General features: G+C 46.3%; 1 protein-coding gene across 1 annotated transcript in view; it reads left to right on the top strand.

Annotated features, from left to right (window-relative positions):
- Positions 1-18,356, top strand: part of C1H18orf21 (chromosome 1 C18orf21 homolog) — a 46,341-nt gene that overhangs the window by 17,281 nt on the left and 10,704 nt on the right. Inside the window, exon 4 of the mRNA XM_030204610.1 lies at positions 12,707-12,897. Coding sequence (XP_030060470.1) covers positions 12,707-12,897 — 191 coding nt within the window. The remainder of the gene's footprint in view (positions 1-12,706; positions 12,898-18,356) is intronic.

The raw sequence follows: 18,356 nt of genomic DNA, 5'->3' as shown, positions 1-18,356 counted from the left end.
CCTCCGGGCCGTTCTCCCAGAGATTCTGGGAGAGCTGTTGCGCCCTACCCCTCCGGTACCGGCGGTGCTTGCGCCTCCGGTACAGTCGAGCGTGGCGCCGGCTGGCCCATCGCCCAGGTTGAGGTCCCCGACGTCGGTACCGCGTGCGGTGCCGACCGCGGCCACCTCCCAGGAAGGCTCACCGACCACGTCGGCGGAGGGAGCTTCGCCGATGCGGGCAAGGGAGTCTACCTCTCGACGCCCCCATCGTGGACGGGGTTCCACGGAGTCGAGCAGGGCGAGGTTGCAGACACAGGTCCGGGAACTTGTGTCTGACACCGAGGGTGAGGCCTCGTGGGAGGAAGAGGAAGATCCCAGATATTTCTCTGACGAGGAGTCTGAGGGTCTTCCGTCTGATCCCACTCCCTCTCCTGAGAGACAGCTTTCTCCTCCCGAGAGTCTGTCTTTCGCTTCCTTTGTCCGGGAGATGTCTACGGCCATCCCCTTCCCGGTGGTTGTGGAGGACGAGCCCAGGGCTGAAATGTTTGAGCTCCTGGACTATCCTTCTCCACCTAAGGAAGCGTCCACTGTTCCCTTGCACCATGTCCTGAAGAAGACATTGCTTGCGAACTGGACCAAGCCATTAACTAATCCCCACATTCCCAAGAAGATCGAGTCCCAGTACCGGATCCATGGGGACCCAGAGCTGATGCGCACTCAGTTGCCTCATGACTCTGGAGTTGTGGATTTGGCCCTAAAGAAGGCTAAGAGTTCTAGGGAACATGCTTCGGCGCCCCCGGGCAAGGACGCTAGAACCTTAGACTCCTTTGGGAGGAAGGCCTACCATTCCTCTATGCTCGTGTCCAAGATCCAGTCCTACCAGCTCTACACGAGCATACACATGCGGAACAATGTGCGGCAGTTGGCGGGCTTGGTTGATGCTCTTCCCCCTGAGCAAGCCAAGCCTTTTCAGGAGGTGGTCAGGCAGCTGAAGGCGTGCAGAAAATTCCTGGCCAGAGGAGTTTATGACACTTTTGATGTTGCGTCCAGGGCCGCTGCTCAAGGTGTGGTGATGCGCAGGCTCTCATGGCTGCGTGCCGCCGACCTGGAGAATAGACTCCAGCAGCGGATTGCGGACTCGCCTTGCCGTGCGGATAACATTTTTGGCGAAAAAGTCGAACAGGTGGTAGAGTCTCTCCACCAGCGGGACACCGCATTCGACAAGTTCGCCTGCCGGCAGCCTTCAGCTTCTACCTCTACAGGTAGACGATTTTTCGGGGGAAGGAAGACTGTTCCCTATACTTCTGGCAAGCGTAGGTACAATCCTCCTTCCCGACAGCCTGCGGCCCAGGCTAAGCCCCAGCGCGCTCGCTCTCGTCAGCAGCGTGCGACTCAGCAAGGCCCCGCGGCTCCCCAGCAAAAGCAAGGGGCGAGCTTTTGACTGGCTCCAGCAGAGCATAGCCGACATCCAAGTGTCAGTGCCGGGCGACCTGCCTGTCGGAGGGAGGTTGAAAGCTTTTCACCAAAGGTGGCCTCTCATAACCTCCGATCAGTGGGTTCTCCAAATAGTCCGGCAAGGATACACCCTCAATTTGGCCTCAAAACCTCCAAATTGTCCTCCGGGAGCTCAGTCCTACAGCTTCCAGCACAAGCAGGTACTTGCAGAGGAACTCTCCGCCCTTCTCAGCGCCAATGCGGTCGAGCCCGTGCCATCCGGGCAAGAAGGGCTGGGATTCTATTCCAGGTACTTCCTTGTGGAAAAGAAAACAGGGGGGATGCGTCCCATCCTAGACCTAAGGGCCCTGAACAAATATCTCGTAAAAGAAAAGTTCAGGATGCTTTCCCTGGGCACCCTTCTCCCCATGATTCAGCAAAACGATTGGCTATGCTCTCTGGACTTGAAGGATGCCTACACACACATCCCGATACTGCCAGCTCACAGACAGTATCTGCGATTTCAGCTGGGCACACGCCACTTCCAGTACTGTGTGCTACCCTTTGGGCTCGCCTCCGCGCCCAGGGTGTTCACAAAGTGCCTAGCTGTGGTAGCAGCGGCGCTTCGCAGGCTGGGGGTGCACGTGTTCCCATATCTCGACGATTGGCTGGTGAAGAACACATCCGAGGCAGGAGCCCTGCAGTCCATGCAGATGACTATTCGCCTCCTGGAGCTTCTGGGGTTTGTGATAAATTACCCAAAGTCCCATCTTCTCCCAGTGCAGAAACTCGAATTCATCGGAGCCCTGCTGGATTCTCGGACGGCTCGTGCCTATCTCCCAGAGACGAGAGCCAACAACTTGTTGTCCCTCGTCTCGCGGGTGCGAGCGTCCCAGCAGATCACAGCTCGGCAGATGTTGAGATTGCTGGGCCACATGGCCTCCACAGTTCATGTGACTCCCATGGCCCGCCTTCACATGAGATCTGCTCAATGGACCCTAGCCTCCCAGTGGTATCAGGCCGCTGGGGGTCTAGAGGACGTGATCCACCTGTCCACGAGTTTTCTCGAATCCCTGTTTTGGTGGACGATTTGCTCCAATTTGACTCTGGGACGTCCCTTCCAAATTCCTCAGCCACAAAAAGTGCTGACCACGGATGCGTCTCTCCTGGGATGGGGAGCTCATGTCGATGGGCTTCACACCCAAGGAAGTTGGTCCCTCCAAGAACGCGATCTACAGATCAATCTTCTGGAGTTGCGAGCGATCTGGAACGCTCTGAAGGCTTTCAGAGATCGGCTGTCCCACCAAATTATCCAAATTCAGACAGACAATCAGGTTGCCATGTACTATGTCAACAAGCAGGGGGGCACCGGATCTCGCCCCCTGTGTCAGGAAGCCGTCAGCATGTGGCTCTGGGCTCGCCGTCAGGGCATGGTGCTCCAAGCCACATATCTGGCAGGCGTAAACAACAGTCTGGCCGACAGGTTGAGCAGGATTATGCAACCTCACGAGTGGTCGCTCAATTCCCGTGTGGTGCGACAGATCTTCCAGGCGTGGGGCACCCCCCTGGTGGATCTCTTCGCATCTCAAGTGAACCACAAGGTCCCTCAGTTCTGTTCCAGGCTTCAGACCCACGGCAGACTGGCGTCGGATGCCTTCCTCCTGGATTGGGGGGAAGGTCTGCTGTATGCTTATCCTCCCATACCTCTGGTGGGGAAGACTTTGTTGAAACTCAAGCAAGACCGAGGCACCATGATTCTGATTGCTCCCTTTTGGCCGCGTCAGATCTGGTTCCCTCTTCTTCTGGAGTTATCCTCCGAAGAACCGTGGAGATTGGAGTGTTTTCAGACCCTCATCACGCAGGACGACGGGGCTCTTCTGCATCCCAACCTCCAGTCCCTGGCTCTCACGGCCTGGATGTTGAGGGCGTAGACTTTGCCTCTTTGGGTCTGCCAGAGGGTGTCTCCCGCATCTTGCTTGCTTCCAGGAAAGACTCCACTAAGAGAAGTTACTTCTTTCATTGGAGGAGGTTTGCCGTCTGGTGTGACAGCAAGGCCCTAGATCCTCGCTCTTGTCCTACACAGACCCTGCTTGAATACCTTCTGCACTTGTCTGAGTCTGGTCTGAAGACCAACTCCGTAAGGGTTCACCTTAGTGCAATCAGTGCATACCATTACCAAGTGGAAGGTAAGCCGATCTCAGGACAGCCTTTAGTTGTTCGCTTCATGAGAGGTTTGCTTTTGTCAAAGCCCCCTGTCAAGCCTCCTACAGTGTCATGGGATCTCAATGTCGTTCTCACCCAGCTGATGAAACCTCCTTTTGAGCCACTGAATTCCTGCCATCCGAAGTACTTGACCTGGAAGGTCATTTTCTTGGTGGCAGTTACTTCGGCTCGTAGAGTCAGTGAGCTTCAGGCCCTGGTAGCCCAGGCCCCTTACACCAAATTTCATCACAACAGAGTAGTCCTCCGCACTCACCCTAAGTTTCTGCCAAAGGTCGTGTCGGAGTTCCATCTGAACCAGTCAATTGTCTTGCCAACATTCTTTCCCCGTCCTCATTCCTGCCCTGCTGAACGTCAGCTGCACACATTGGACTGCAAGAGAGCATTGGCCTTCTACCTGGAGCGGACACAGCCCACCAGACAGTCCGCCCAATTGTTTGTTTCTTTTGACCCCAATAGGAGGGGAGTGGCTGTAGGGAAACGCACCATATCCAATTGGCTAGCAGATTGCATTTCCTTCACTTACGCCCAGGCGGGGCTGGCTGTTGAGGGTCATGTCACGGCTCATAATGTTAGAGCCATGGCTGCGTCGGTAGCCCACTTGAAGTCAGCCTCCATTGAAGAAATTTGCAAAGCTGCGACGTGGTCATCTGTCCACACATTCACATCTCATTACTGCCTGCAGCAGGATACCCGACGCGACAGTCGGTTCGGGCAGTCAGTTCTTCAGAACCTGTTTGGGCTTTAGGATCCAACTCCACCCCCCGAGGGCCCTGTTTGTTCTGTTCCAGGCTACACTCTCAGTTAGTTGGTAAATTTTTTTAGGTCAATCTCAGTTATGTCCTCGCCGTTGCGAGGCCCAATTGACCAATGTTGTTGTTTTGAGTGAGCCTGGGGGCTAGGGATACCCCATCAGTGAGAACAAGCAGCCTGCTTGTCCTCGGAGAAAGCGAATGCTACATACCTGTAGAAGGTATTCTCCGAGGACAGCAGGCTGATTGTTCTCACAAACCCGCCCGCCTCCCCTTTGGAGTTGAGTCTTCCCTTGAAGTGTATTGTCTTGCTACATACTGGACTGGCCGGCTCGAGCCGGTTTCGGGCGGGAAGACGGCCGCGCATGCGCGGTGCGCGCGGGCTAGCAAAGGACTTTGCTAGTGAAGTTTCTGATTGGAGGGGCTGCCGTGGACGTCACCCATCAGTGAGAACAATCAGCCTGCTGTCCTCGGAGAATACCTTCTACAGGTATGTAGCATTCGCTCTAGTTGTAACTTGGTTGTCTGGGGGTAGTCTGGACCGGAGTAGTGCCAAGTTGCTCCTGCCCTTCCCGCTGCTGGGTTTCAAAATGGTGGCCACAACTTCTAGCAGGGGGATGTTAGGGAATGGGAGTGGAAGTGGTAGTTATGGCAACCTAGAAGTTATACAGGTGCCAGCTGGTGGACAAAGTTAGGATGGCCTTTTGTGAGGTCCTGTCTGTCCTCTTAGGTATGTGGGAAGCGGTACCGAATATGGCCTGTGCCCGCAAAACTGCTGGCTCTACCCCACTGGTGCCTGAATTCCACACAAGTGGTTAAAGCTGATGTTCAGTGGCACTGGCCTCTTAAACCATGCTGAGTATTGACTCCTATATGTATAAGTGTCAAATATCAGCATTTGGCTTAGCTATCCAATTTATATTTGGGTTTTTCAGCAGCTGAACCAAGCATGTAGGCTATGCATATATAGGATAATTCTGCAATATAGGCACTAACATTTATGCACCAGTTATGCACATAAATGTTTAGAATACTAGCATACATGCATATGTATGTGACTGATTTGTATTTCTTTTGGTTTCCTAAATATTTTTATGTGAACCGCATTGGCCTGACCATTGGTAAAGGTGGTATAGAAGGTAAATAAACGATAACTATACTCCTGATACACATTTATGCAAATATGTGTGTATCTTAACAGATTCCTTTCAAGGTGATCGCCTTTAGCCCCAGTGTCACAAGGCTGCTGCTTTTCTTCTCTCTTGAAAAGCTGGAAAGCGCCTCAAAAAGTGATTTGTCATAGCTATCTTTGTCAAGGAATGGATCAGAATTCCCATTCTTGTCTATGGTGCAAAATAATCTTGATCCTTATAGTCTTGGGAAAGGAGTAGTGGGCAAGGACAATGGAAGCAGAGATGGTGGTCCTAGTGGAAAACCAACAGGTCCAAATCTATGCAAAGGGCCACAGCCAGTAATCTTGGCCTCTAGTTGGCAGGTGGCAGTAGGCAAGACAATGCTCTTATGGGAATAAGCTGAGGAATATTACTGTATTGACCCGCAGATGCTCTGATAAGTATGTCAGATTTAGTCTGGGATGGAGTTCTCCTGTAGGACATGACAGCTGCTCTCATAAGAGCACAAGAACAAAGGTGGAGGAGCCAAACCACCACTACGTAAAGTTACAAGGAAAAATAGGGGGGTAGGGTGTAAGATGACTCTTTCAACATCAAAAATCAGAAACGCTTGAGTCCAATAGAAGACATTTATTGTAGCAAATACACCATTAAGACTCAATACTGTGCCATGTTTTGGCGTCTCCACCTGCGTCAGGATTCTGTTCATGTGCAGCTTCATGTGAAGCAAACAATACACTCTTCAAAACTGAGGGTAATATTTATACCTGATAGCAGAAAGTACACTTGGTACCAAAAGTGCATCTATGCATCCAGCTCTCATAACCCAAAACAATCATTGTACAGATGAATTTTCTGACCCAACCCTTTTGCGATCCTGAAGTCCAAAGACTGGAAGAAGCAGTTGATGCCCTACCAGGGATCAGATGGAGCACCTACATGAGTGGACCTTGGATTTGGCTTAGTGAAACTCCAAGACAAGCAGGTTCTTGAGCCACAAAAGAGAGCAGGATTTAGAGAACTGGATATCTTAATAGAACCAGGAACTGTACACATTCCTGTTGGCAGTCTGTGCATTCCCTGGACTGATTCCTGAAAGGACCAACCAGCTAATATCTTCACTTTTTCCCCTGTAGAAGATTATTTCTTGGAGGATCCCTTTCCATTCTCTTTTATAGCCTTGGATGATTAGGAGAATTGGTGTCATTACGAGGATACTTAATGCCAGTTGATAACAACCTTCATTGTCACAAAATAGGGCTACATAGTAGACGTGTTTAGAGTTTAAAGCCTCTGAGTTCAGTTTTGGGGGCAGACACTATTTCCCATGGAGACATCTAGTTCTTCAGCCTTCTCATAGGGGAGGTTGGTATGAAGGTAAACTCAAAACTCTTACAGAGAGTAGAGACTGGCTCTGGGACACAGTCATAGAAGCTTCCTCACTACTATCCTGGATGGGATACTTTCCTGCCAGAAATCATGTGTGCAAAACCTTTACTTGGATCCTGAGTTCAGTTCTAAGGGATCAGTCCTCCCTTCCTCCTAAGCCTTGCAGGGTAGCATCTCTCTATGTTTTGTCACAGAGATTGGTCTCTTTTTCACTGGGTAATTTTAAAAGAAAGTGTATTTCGGCGCCTAGTACACTCGCTCTCAGAGTAGTGTTTTACTTCTGGTGGTATCACACTCTCTCTGTTCCAAAGGTAATTTGGGTGATTTAGATTGAGGAAGAGATGGCTATTCGCAAGTTATCTGTCAGTCATGCCCATTTCACACTACGCAGTTAATGTGAAAATCAGCATGCACTAGGGGTGAAACTGTTGTGTTAAAATTAATCCCCACTACTGCCTCCATCCCCTAAACATACATTCACAAGCACATCCATACCTCCATACCCACCAATCTACAGGCAACACAAACATACGTACACCCACATACGTATAGAGTGAAGTAAGAGAGAATTCCGTGAGCTGTGCTCCACATGCTTTTCCCGCTTGTTAACATATTTGTAAGCGATCTTGCAGAAGGCTGTCAGATATGGTTTGCCTCTTTGCGGACGATACCAATATCTGAGACATCCTGGAAAGTGTGGATAATATGAGAATGGTCCAGAATTTGATAGCCAAAACTGTAATGCTAAAAAATGCAGGTCATTCACTTGGGCTGCAAAAACCCAAGGGAGTATTACAGTATAGAGGATGAAGACCCACTCCTTTGTGCATAGAAGTACATGGAGGTAATTGTATATGGTTATCTAAAGTTGGCCAAACAGAAAAGGCAACAGCAAAAACCAGAAGGATGCTTGGGTGCATAGGGTGAGGAATGGTAAGGAGGTGATAGTGCCTTTGTATAAGACTCTAATGAGCTCTCTTTTGGAAGATTGTTTACAAGTCTGGAGATGGCACATTCAAAAAGATATAAACATGAATAAGCTGAGAGGGCTGAACTTAGGACCCAAAGTGGTAAAGTGGATTGGAAATTGGTTGACCAACAGGTGACAAGAGGGTAGTGGTACATGGAATTCACTCTGAGGAAGGAAGGTGAGTAGTGGAGTGACTCAAGGGGTCGGTGCTGGGGCCAATTCTGTTTAATATAATTGTGAGAGACATTGCTGAAAGGTTAGAAGGAAAAGTGTGCCTTTTTGCAGATGAGACAAAGATCACCAATAGATCGAATACCCCGAGGGAAACCATGAGAAGAGATCTCCAAAAATAAGAATGGTCAAAGGTCTGGCAGTTAAAATTTAATGCGAAGAAGTGCAAAGTGATGCACATGGGGTGCAGAAATCCAAAGATGATGTACGAGATAGGAGGCGAGTGATTGATGAGCACAGCTCAGGAGAGGAACCTTGGGGTAATGGTGTCTGAGGATCTCAATGTGATCAAACAATGTGACAAGGCGGTGGCTACGGCTAGAAGGATGCTGGGCTGTATAGAGAGGGGTATAACCAGCAGAAGAAAAGAGATGTTGCTGCCCCTGTACAATTCGTTGGTGAGGCCCCACTTGGAGTATTGTGTGTTAGTTTTGGAGGCCATATTTTAAGGACATAAAGAATTGAAGTACATTACTACATCTACTACATTTCTTTGAAGGGGTGAACAAACATGTGGATAAAGGTGAGATGGTTGATATTGTGTATCTGGATTTTCAGAAGGCGTTTGACAAAGTACCTCATGAAAGACTCCAGAGGAGATTGGAGAGTCATGGGATAGGAGGTAGTGTTCTATTGTGGATTAAAAACTGGTTAAAAGATAGAAAACAGAGAGTAGAAAACAGATAAGGATAAGAACTTCTACAGCCATTCCCATGTTTTTGTAACTAATAGAAGCATAGAAAATGGTGACAGTTAAAGACCATGCTGCCTATCCAGTCTGTCCATACAAATTACTCAACTTCACAATTCCTTCCTCTCAAAGATCCTCTGTGCTTGTTCTATGCTTTCTTGAATTCATATACAACCCTTGTATCCACTTCTGCTAAAATGTCATTCCATGCCTCCACCTCCCTTAAAAAATTTGTTTGATTATGCCTGAGTATATCCCCTTCCACCTCATCCTATGCCGGCCCTTTCATTCCAGAGCTTCCTTTCAATTGAAAGAGGTCCACTTCCTATGCATTTATACCAGAGGTGTGTTTAAAAGTTCTTATCATATCTCCCTCCTCCTGCCTTTCATCCAAAGTATACATATTGAGGTCTTAATTCTATACCCATACACTTTGTTGAAGACCACTGACCATTTTAAGTAGCTGCCCATTGGACCAACTCCATGCTGTTACATAGCAACACAGTAGATGATGGCAGATAAAGACCTGTACGGTCCATCCAGTCTGCCTAAATAAGATAAACTCATAGAATAAGGTATGATGCAATACTACACATGCATACTTGATCTTGATTTGACTTCCCATTTTCAGGGCACCGACCGTAGAAATCTGGCCTTGTTCTCCAACTACTGAAGCTGTCATTAAACCCCCATTCCAGCCCATCGAGATCTGCCCAGCCATGATCAGGGCACAGACCATAGAAGTCTGCCCGGCACTGGCTTTGCTTTCTAATTACCGGAGTTGCCATCTAAACACCATTCCTTTCCTAATAATACCCAACATTCTATTTGCTTTCTTAGCCGCAGCAGCACACTGAGCAGAAGGTTTCAACGTATCATCAACGACGATACCTAGATCCCTTTCTTGGTCTGTGACTCCTAACGTGGAACTTTGCATGATGTAGCTACAATTCGGGTTCCTCTTTCCCATATGCATCACTTTGCACTTGCTCATATTAAACGTCATCTGCCATTTAGACGCTCAGTCTCGTAAGGACCTCTTGGAATTTTTCACAATCCTCCCACAATTTAATGACTTTGAATAACTTTGTGTCATCAGCAAATTTAATTACCTCAGTAGTTACTCCCATCTCTAGGTCATTTATAAATATGTTAAAAAGCAGCGGTACCAGCACAGACCCCTGGGGAACCCCACTAACTATCCTTCTCCATTGAGAATACTGACCATTTAACTAACTAAAGGACCTCAGTTGCACAATATATACTGTAGCAGCGCTTTATTTGTCAGAAGACACGAATGCTCCCAACTCTTAATGCGCATTAAGAGTTGGGAGCATTCATGTCTTCTGAAAAATGAAGCGCTGCTACAGTATATATTGTGCCACTGAGGTCCTTTAGTTAGTTGACTTTATAGATTGAAGGCATTGAGAAACATGAAAACTATAAGAAATACAATAAACAATGGATGCAAGGGAAGATAGTACATTTTGAATGCTTGAAAATTGATGGCGTTAGGCAAGTATTTTGATTAGTAGATGCAACTATTTAGCCTCCGCCCGCTGAATTTATATTATAACTTTATTGAGTCCAAATAGTAGATTCCTGGTTTATCTTTGCCAACTTTAAGTTCAAATCCCATCTAAGAAGCTAAGAGCTGTACTGTAGCTGAAGAGGAACTGATGAGGTAGGCTCTGTATTGTCAGGCGGCTCTCATGACTTATTGGAGGATCAGCTGGACATGCAGGAAGACCTGGCTCAAAGGTTTCTTAGATGAGGGTTTGGTTCACCTATGGGAGCAAGTTCTCCAAATAGGTGAGTTTTGGGCATACCATGACAGGAATGAACCTCGCTCCTAAGCCAGGGTATATAGAGCATATGTAGTAATTACCCCCTTTAATCTTCAAGAGTCTACCTAACTTTTTTATCTTCTTAATTTTTTTTCATCAGTTTCTATGGTTTATCTCCTGCTGTTGTGGGTCCATGAACAAATTCACCACCATGACCTATGGCTGCATCGGGTATGTTTTCTTCTTCTCCTGATGGTTTTGCACTATCGCTACAACCATCATTAGCTCTAGTCGTAAGCCATAGCACTGTCGCCTTACTGATCTTTTAGTATAGATGTTATACAACAGGGTCACTGTGTGAAGGCATTCAGGAGGACTTCGGGAGAAAACCTGTTCCCTTCCCCACAGAGATACACAGCAATTCACCCCTTTGACCCCCACCCCCCTCTCCAATGAGGATTTCACTGTAATTAGGATATTTCAGCAGGAGGACTTGCTGGCTGTAATTTTTCAGGTCCTGGTAACTTTAAAAATCTTCAATGACAAGCCTGTGGAATCGGTTGAAGGGGGAGATCCTCTCTTGGGTGGAATTAGAAAGTCTTCCAGGGCCTTCCTTATCCACAGGGTCACTAAGGAAGTGATTGAGGCAGAATAGGAATCCCAAAGCAGACACATCCTCCGGATTGATGATCCCTCAAAAGAGTCCGTGCCTGTGCACAGAATCCTAAAGCTGGTACAGATAAAGTTGTGGGAGATGGGAGGAATTGACATCACCGCTGAGACATGGACTCATCAGAATGCTGGCTAAATTGGACTGAATCTTGTCTCCCTACGACACTTTTTCTTCCTCCTAAATGATATTCGCCTCTGAGGGGATGGCCACGGGGAAGAAAATTAGAAAAATTTAAATATGCTGTAGATGGTTGGATCCACTCGCAGGGCACGGTGCCGAAGGAGGCTACATGCTGCCAGAAAATGGTATCCGAGGATGGCAGGATCTCCTAGTGAAGTTACCAAAAGCGATTTCACCCACTGGTTTTTAGCTTTTAAAGGAAGAGATTGCTGCAGTTCATAAAGACATTCAAACAGCGATGGCAGAGCTCCGCTCTGAGGAGCAAGATGTTGGCAATCGCATTGAGCAGGCCAAAGAACAGACACAGTAGCATTATAAACAAGAGAGTAAAGAGTGCCAAGCACTACAGGATGCTCTGGAGGACTTGGAAAAACAATTGAGGTGCTGCAGTCTGCTCTTCCTTCAAGGCATTCCTGAAGCTGTTAAGTTTAAAGACTTAAGCAAGTTGAGCAGAACATTTGTGCTCATCTTCTGAAAGACCTGGATGAGGAGAGTGATCCCTTGGGCCAGAGTATGACTCAGTTAGACAGAGTACACCGGAGCCTGGGGCCTCCATGGGAGTCTATGCCCCGGAATATAGGTGCAATCTTTCATGAATATGGGGTTAAGGAAGCAGTTTGAAAAAAGGCCCGCTTGGATGGGGAAGTACTATGGGCTAACTGCAAGGTTTTAGTGTTCCAAGACTTGGTAAAAGCTACTTTGATGAAGCAGAGGGAGCTCCAGGAGGTGACTGCATATTTGCAGTGTGCTGGTGGGCTGTGTTATCAGTGGCTACATCCGTTTGGCCTTCTCACAATGGTGGGACAGTCACTTTGAAGGCATACTATGATGGAGGCTTGGAAAACTTTATCAGAACTTGGATGTGCTGATTTACCAGTGCAGCCCCCCCTTAAAAAAAAGAGGTCTTCCCCTACTAAGTTGACAAATCTACATTTAGAAAATGGTGGTTGGGGGGGAGGGAATAATTTTCTTATATAAATGTTTTAGTTGCTCTTTATTTTTTTGGTTTATTGGAGTGCAGTGTGATACTTTTTTATTATAACTTTTTCAGTACAGATTTTATGCAAAACGTCTTAGTTGGCTTAAATATTTCTGTGTTGTATTCTGTGGTGAACTAAGCTTGTAGTAGTTTAATTTTATCCACTATATAGTATGTAATGTTTTTGTTAACATGTTAAGTTGGTCCTATATGGGCCATTTTTAATATCCTGTCTACACTTTTGAAATTTTACTTTATTTCTATCTTGGCTTCTGTTTATTTTCATAGTTGATTACTTGTAACACCTGTAAAAGAATAACGAAATACCCTGGTGAAAGCAGAAGCTTGCTGGCAGCAGTATCGAGTGGTTCCAGTACGCCTAATTTGAAACATGGCACAAAGATTCTAGACATGAAGACGCCAACACCTGTGTTCAAGTCTGACTTTGGTAAAAACAGGAGTCCTGCAGTAACGCCCAGGTACCTATTCCATGGTCACTGACTTAACCACAGAGAACAAAATGTCAGTTCTTCTACTGCAAGGCTACATCATTTTCTGAGGGTTCTGAGGCATACCTTTGAATTCTGATATGAATATGCCTATCCCCTATCCGTCTGTTGCCAGTAAGAACTGAGCATGCCAGCAGATGGGTGGAGAAGGGCAACTTGGAGCAAGTGGAGACACCTGCCTTTCCACTTCCTATCCGGGTGTCTCCCAGTCCCATCTTCCCAATGATGCTCACTCCACCTACACTGCCCTACAATGGCAAAAGAAAGCAAGTGCTTGTTTTTACTGAAGCATTTGCTTCCTTTTGCCATTTCAGGGCAGTACACCTTGATATACTGCTTAGCTTACACAGATCTCAGCAGTTTACAAATTTCAAAGAAAGGGAACTACAAAATTAAATAGAATATTACTTTCCTAACAGATTGGTGTGTCAAATCTTATTTCTTAAAAAATAAATCTGCAGTGCAAGAAGCCTACTCATCCCTCCTGGTACACCATTCCAAAAGCTATCCTTAAAAAGAGTCTTCAATAACATTTTTAATTTCTTTAAACTTTCTGTCCAAATCTGTACACCTTCCACCTTATTTATTTATTTAGATTTTGCTCACACCTTTTTCAGTAGTAGCTCAAGGTGAGTTACATTCAGGTACACTGGATATTTCTCTGGCCCAGGAGGGCTCACAATCTAAGTTTGTACCTGAGGCAATGGAGGGTTGAAATGTGCAGCACCCATGGTGAGCAATTTTATTAACTTTTTTTTTTTTTTTTTAAACAATTGTGTGAGGGTTGGGGGGAATGGAGAAAGGGTTTTTACTGGTCATTTGACAGACATTCAAGCAGTTTGCCATTTTTCTTTACATTCAGAACCCATTTAAAAAGTGCTGCTGATAAGTTTACCAAGTTTTATCAGGAGTCAGGGCCGGTCTTAGGGCGAGGCGACCGAGGCGGCTCAAGGTAATCTTTTTATTGGACTAATTTTAATACATTTTGACAAACTTTCGGAGAACAAAGCCCCCTTCCTCAGGTCAGGATAGGATACTATAACAGCTCTATACTGTATTGACCTGAGGACGGAGGTTTTGGCCTCTGAAAGCTAAATGTATTAGTCCAATAAAATGGTATTATTTTATTTTCTATATTTGTTTTATTTCTATTTGTTAATTTGTAAAGTGGTGATTGGTATTTGTTAGTTTTTTTTCAAATTTACATCTGTTGTCTTTATATTTTGCACAGTACTAGGGGACATTTTCTGTTTCTGTGGTGCTGTATTGTATGCAGAGTCTGGCATCTTGGGGGTTCAGTTTAATTTTTGTCTAAATAGAAAGTTTAAATATTACTACTTATTCTATAGTGGATTAGGGTGTATCTGTGTTTGTGAAAAAGACATGGTTTTCAGTTGGCATTGACTGTGCAGGATCGACAAGCCCTGGAGCTGGGGGCCTTGGAGCTCGGAGGGAGGGGTGGCCGGCTCTGGAGCTAGGGTGGGGCGGAGTTAGGGTGGGGCCCCGTCAAATTGGTCTGCATAGGGCCCCGCACTTCCTAAGACCGGCCCTGTCAGGAGTCTTCAGAGATACCTTCCCATACATCCAGAGTTACCACTATGCATAAAGAAGATAGATGTTCTGAAGACCCTATAATGTCTTTACTACGTTTGGTTTCCTCATCCTCAGCTATGGCCCATCTCAAATCCACACTGCATTATGCATTCTTTTCCCGTGCATCATTTATGTGGAATAATCGCTCTTCATTTGAGGGCTGAATTGTCCTTAATAATTTTAAGGTGACTCATCTTTTTCACATGGCTTTTGAAAGTATGATGGGGGGGTCAGTAGGACATTACTCACCTGTTTGTTCAGTTTTCTTTATCTTTTCTGTATTTTCCCTCTCATTCTTTTCTTCTCTCAGTATGGATCTATTATTTCAGTTTTGTAGTTAATTTCTACTGTTTTTAGTGCTGTTTTTATTTGTAAATCGCTTTGATCTGTGTCAGTAAAGGCAGTATATCAAATATAAATAAACTAAACTTTACTGTCTACAGCTGATTCGGAACAGGAGATAGTGCATTTGCCACCACATTTCTCTACTGATCCCATTGCTTATCACACAGAGGTAGTGTTAGACCTCTTTTGATATTCATCTTTCTTGATTTGAGGAGGAGGAGGAGGATTCTACAGGAATTCTGTCGGACCTCTGTCCTCTGCTGGCCAGGAATCAATTCCCATACAAGGACATCTTTTAGCTAAGTTTTGTTCAGAAGATGGCTAAGAAGGTGCCTTTATTTCCCTGCCAAGCCAAGAGTGACCTTTTTTTGTCCTCTTAAAATATATTAAAGTACCAAAAGCTGTGGCCTACTGCAAGACCAGCAATTCTATGTGTGACAAAACCCATTCAGTGTTCAACCAGTCTATAAAAAATTAGACATAACCACCCCCCCCCCCCCCCCCCAATATAAATGCCTCATATCTGGCTATCCTCTGCTGAATACTGCCAGATAGCCAGTTATCTCCTGCTGAATATCGTCAGCTGATTTTCAGCTCCACTTTAGCAGCTATATTTGGCTGCGTGAATATGCAGGATACCTTTGGCCGGTTTGAAGATAACTGGCTAAGTCTGAATATCGACTTGGCCGATTATGTTCAAAGTGGCCAAAAATAAACCGTATATTCAGTGCTGGTCACCAGAATGGTTTAGCACTGACCATGGGAGTTAGTCGGGCTAACTGCCATGGTCTGAATATCGGCCCCAGAGTGTTAAATCCAGCCAGCTCCAGGATTCAACAAGCCTAATTTTCCCATTCCTCTGTAGTAGTTGAGGGAGCTATGAGGAAAGCCAAGAAATGCAGAGATTTCTCCAACAATCTGCCTGGGATAGATCCTACAAATGCTATATACTTTGGTAGAAAAGATTACCATGGGACAATGTTGTCAGCCCGCATAGCAGTACATACTACTACTACTTAACATTTCTAAAGCGCTACTAGGGTTACGCAGCGCTGTACAGTTTAACGAGAAGGACAGTCCCTGCTCAAAGGAGCTTACAATCTAATGGACGAAATGTCAAGTTGGGGCAGTCTAGATTTCCCGAATAGAGGTACAATGGTTAAGTGCCGAAGGCGACATTGAAGAGGTGGGCTTTGAGTAAGGATTTGAAGATGGGCAGAGAGGGGGCTTGGCGTATGGGCTCATGGAGTTTATTCCAGGCATAGGGTGAGGCTAAGCAGAAAGGGCGGAGCCTGGAGTTGGCGGTGGTGGAGAAGGGAACTGAGAGGAGGGATTTGTCCTGTGAGCGGAGGTTACGGGTAGGAATGTAAGGGGAGATGAGGGTAGAGAGGTAGTGAGGGGCTACAGATTGAGTGCATTTGTAGGTAAGTAGGAGAAGCTTGAACTGTATGCGGTACCTGATCGGAAGCCAGTGAAGTGACTTGAGGAGAGGGGTGATATGGGTATATCGGTCCTGGCGAAAGATAAGACGTGCAGCAGAGTTCTGAACGGATTGTAGGGGGGATAGATGGCTAAGTGGGAGGCCAGAGAGGAGTAGGTTGCAGTAGTCAAGGCGAGAGGTAATGAGAGAGTGGACGAGTGTTCGGGTGGTGTGCTCAGAGAGGAAAGGGCGAATTTTGCTGATGTTATAAAGAAAGAAGCGACAGGTCTTGGCTATCTGCTGGATATGCGCAGAGAAGGAGAGGGAGGAGTCGAAGATGACTCCGAGGTTGCGGGCAGATGAGACGGGGACGATGAGGGTGTTATCAACTGAGATAGAGAGTGGAGGGAGAGGAGAAGTGGGTTTGGGTGGAAAGACAATAAGCTCGGTCTTGGCCATGTTCAATTTCAGGTGGCGATTGGACATCCAAGCAGCAATGTCGGATAAGCAGGCCGATACTTTGGCCTGGGTTTCCGCCGTGATGTCTGGTGTGGAGAGATAAAGCTGGGTGTCGTCAGCATAAAGATGATATTGGAAACCGTGAGATGAGATTAGCGAGCCCAGTGAAGAGGTGTAGATTGAAAAAAGAAGGGGTCCAAGGACAGATCCCTGAGGAACTCCAGCAGAGAGCGGGATCAGCTCTTCATGGTCCAGTACATGCACGCTGTCTTCCAGAAAGTCCAGGTTCTCACTGAGCCTGTCTTTGCAGTGTCAAACACAGTTGCCATACTTATGGAAGCAGATGAGAGTAGTCTGTACTTCATATGTACTGTTTGCAATGATTTTGAGACCTGTACAGGATTTCTGCTTCCACGGTTCTGGCTTAATGCTTGATCTGGATGCATACCTATGGAGTGGCCTAACTGCAACTTTACGGAAAGGGTGGTGGAAGTGGTGGAGATGGGAAAAAAAAACTAAATGTAAGAAAGCTTGGGACAAGTACATAGGATCTTTAAGGGAATGAAAGGGAGAGCATCTGGCATGGATGGGCAGACTGGATAGGCCATAACAAAACTGTCCACTCGGCAGACTTCACTTACCTAGGAACCAAATGGTGAAACTCCTTAACACCCAAAATAAGAAATATACAGGAATGTACTAGATTCTGCAAAATCCTCAAATCGTTCCTGTTCAATCAAACCCTCACAAAGAACAACAATATCTCAAACAACTAATTATTACTTGAATTGGTTATTACTCTATTTACCATTAACCTACTCTTTGCTTCATATACAATTTCTCATTCATAATAGATTTTCTAAATGTTAAACATCCATAGCTATTCCAGTTTATGATACTGTATTGTAAAATTGGATTTTTACAGCAAATTACTCTTATGCATTATTCTTTATGTATCCTGTACTGTTTATTGTAAGCCACATTGATCTCAAACTTGTTTGGGGTAATGTGGGATTTAAATTTCACAAATAGAGGAGATCACGTGATGTGCTGAGGAGAGCGGAGGCAGGAAAGCTCACCTCTTAGGCCGAATCCCCCATCCCGCCGACAAAATAGCAGCCTAGCACTCCTTCGAGCCAACATTCGCTGAGGTAGGGGTCGCGCAAGTGAATGGACCCTTTTATTACGCGATTGGAATCAAAAATGCCTCCGAAATCGACAAAAAAAGAAGCGGAGAGGCCCCGCGCCGCAGACTCCAAAATGGCGATGAGCCCGCAGCCTGAGGCGCCAACCTCGATGTTCTCTCCGCCACAGCTGCAACAAATTACCGACGCAGTTAAGCAAGCCCTGGAACCGCAATTACAACAGCTCTCTGGGCAAATGAAAGCGGTGGAAAGCTTGCTGGCTGACACGACCCGACGAACCGGAGAATTAGAACAGAGAGTATCATCTGCTGAGGATGAACAGGCGGGCATGACAACGGAGCTTGAAGATCTAAGACAAACGGTGAAAAAACAATCGCAACAACTTGATGATCTAGAAAATAGATCGAGAAGGGGAAACCTTCGAATTATAGGAATACCAGAAACAGTTTCAGATCGTTCCCTGCCCT

The sequence above is a fragment of the Microcaecilia unicolor genome, chromosome 1 (assembly GCF_901765095.1).
Source record: "Microcaecilia unicolor chromosome 1, aMicUni1.1, whole genome shotgun sequence".
Classification (NCBI taxonomy): domain Eukaryota; kingdom Metazoa; phylum Chordata; class Amphibia; order Gymnophiona; family Siphonopidae; genus Microcaecilia; species Microcaecilia unicolor.
The sequence above is the reverse complement of the archived record's forward strand: the minus strand, read 5'-3'. Positions and strand labels throughout refer to the sequence as shown.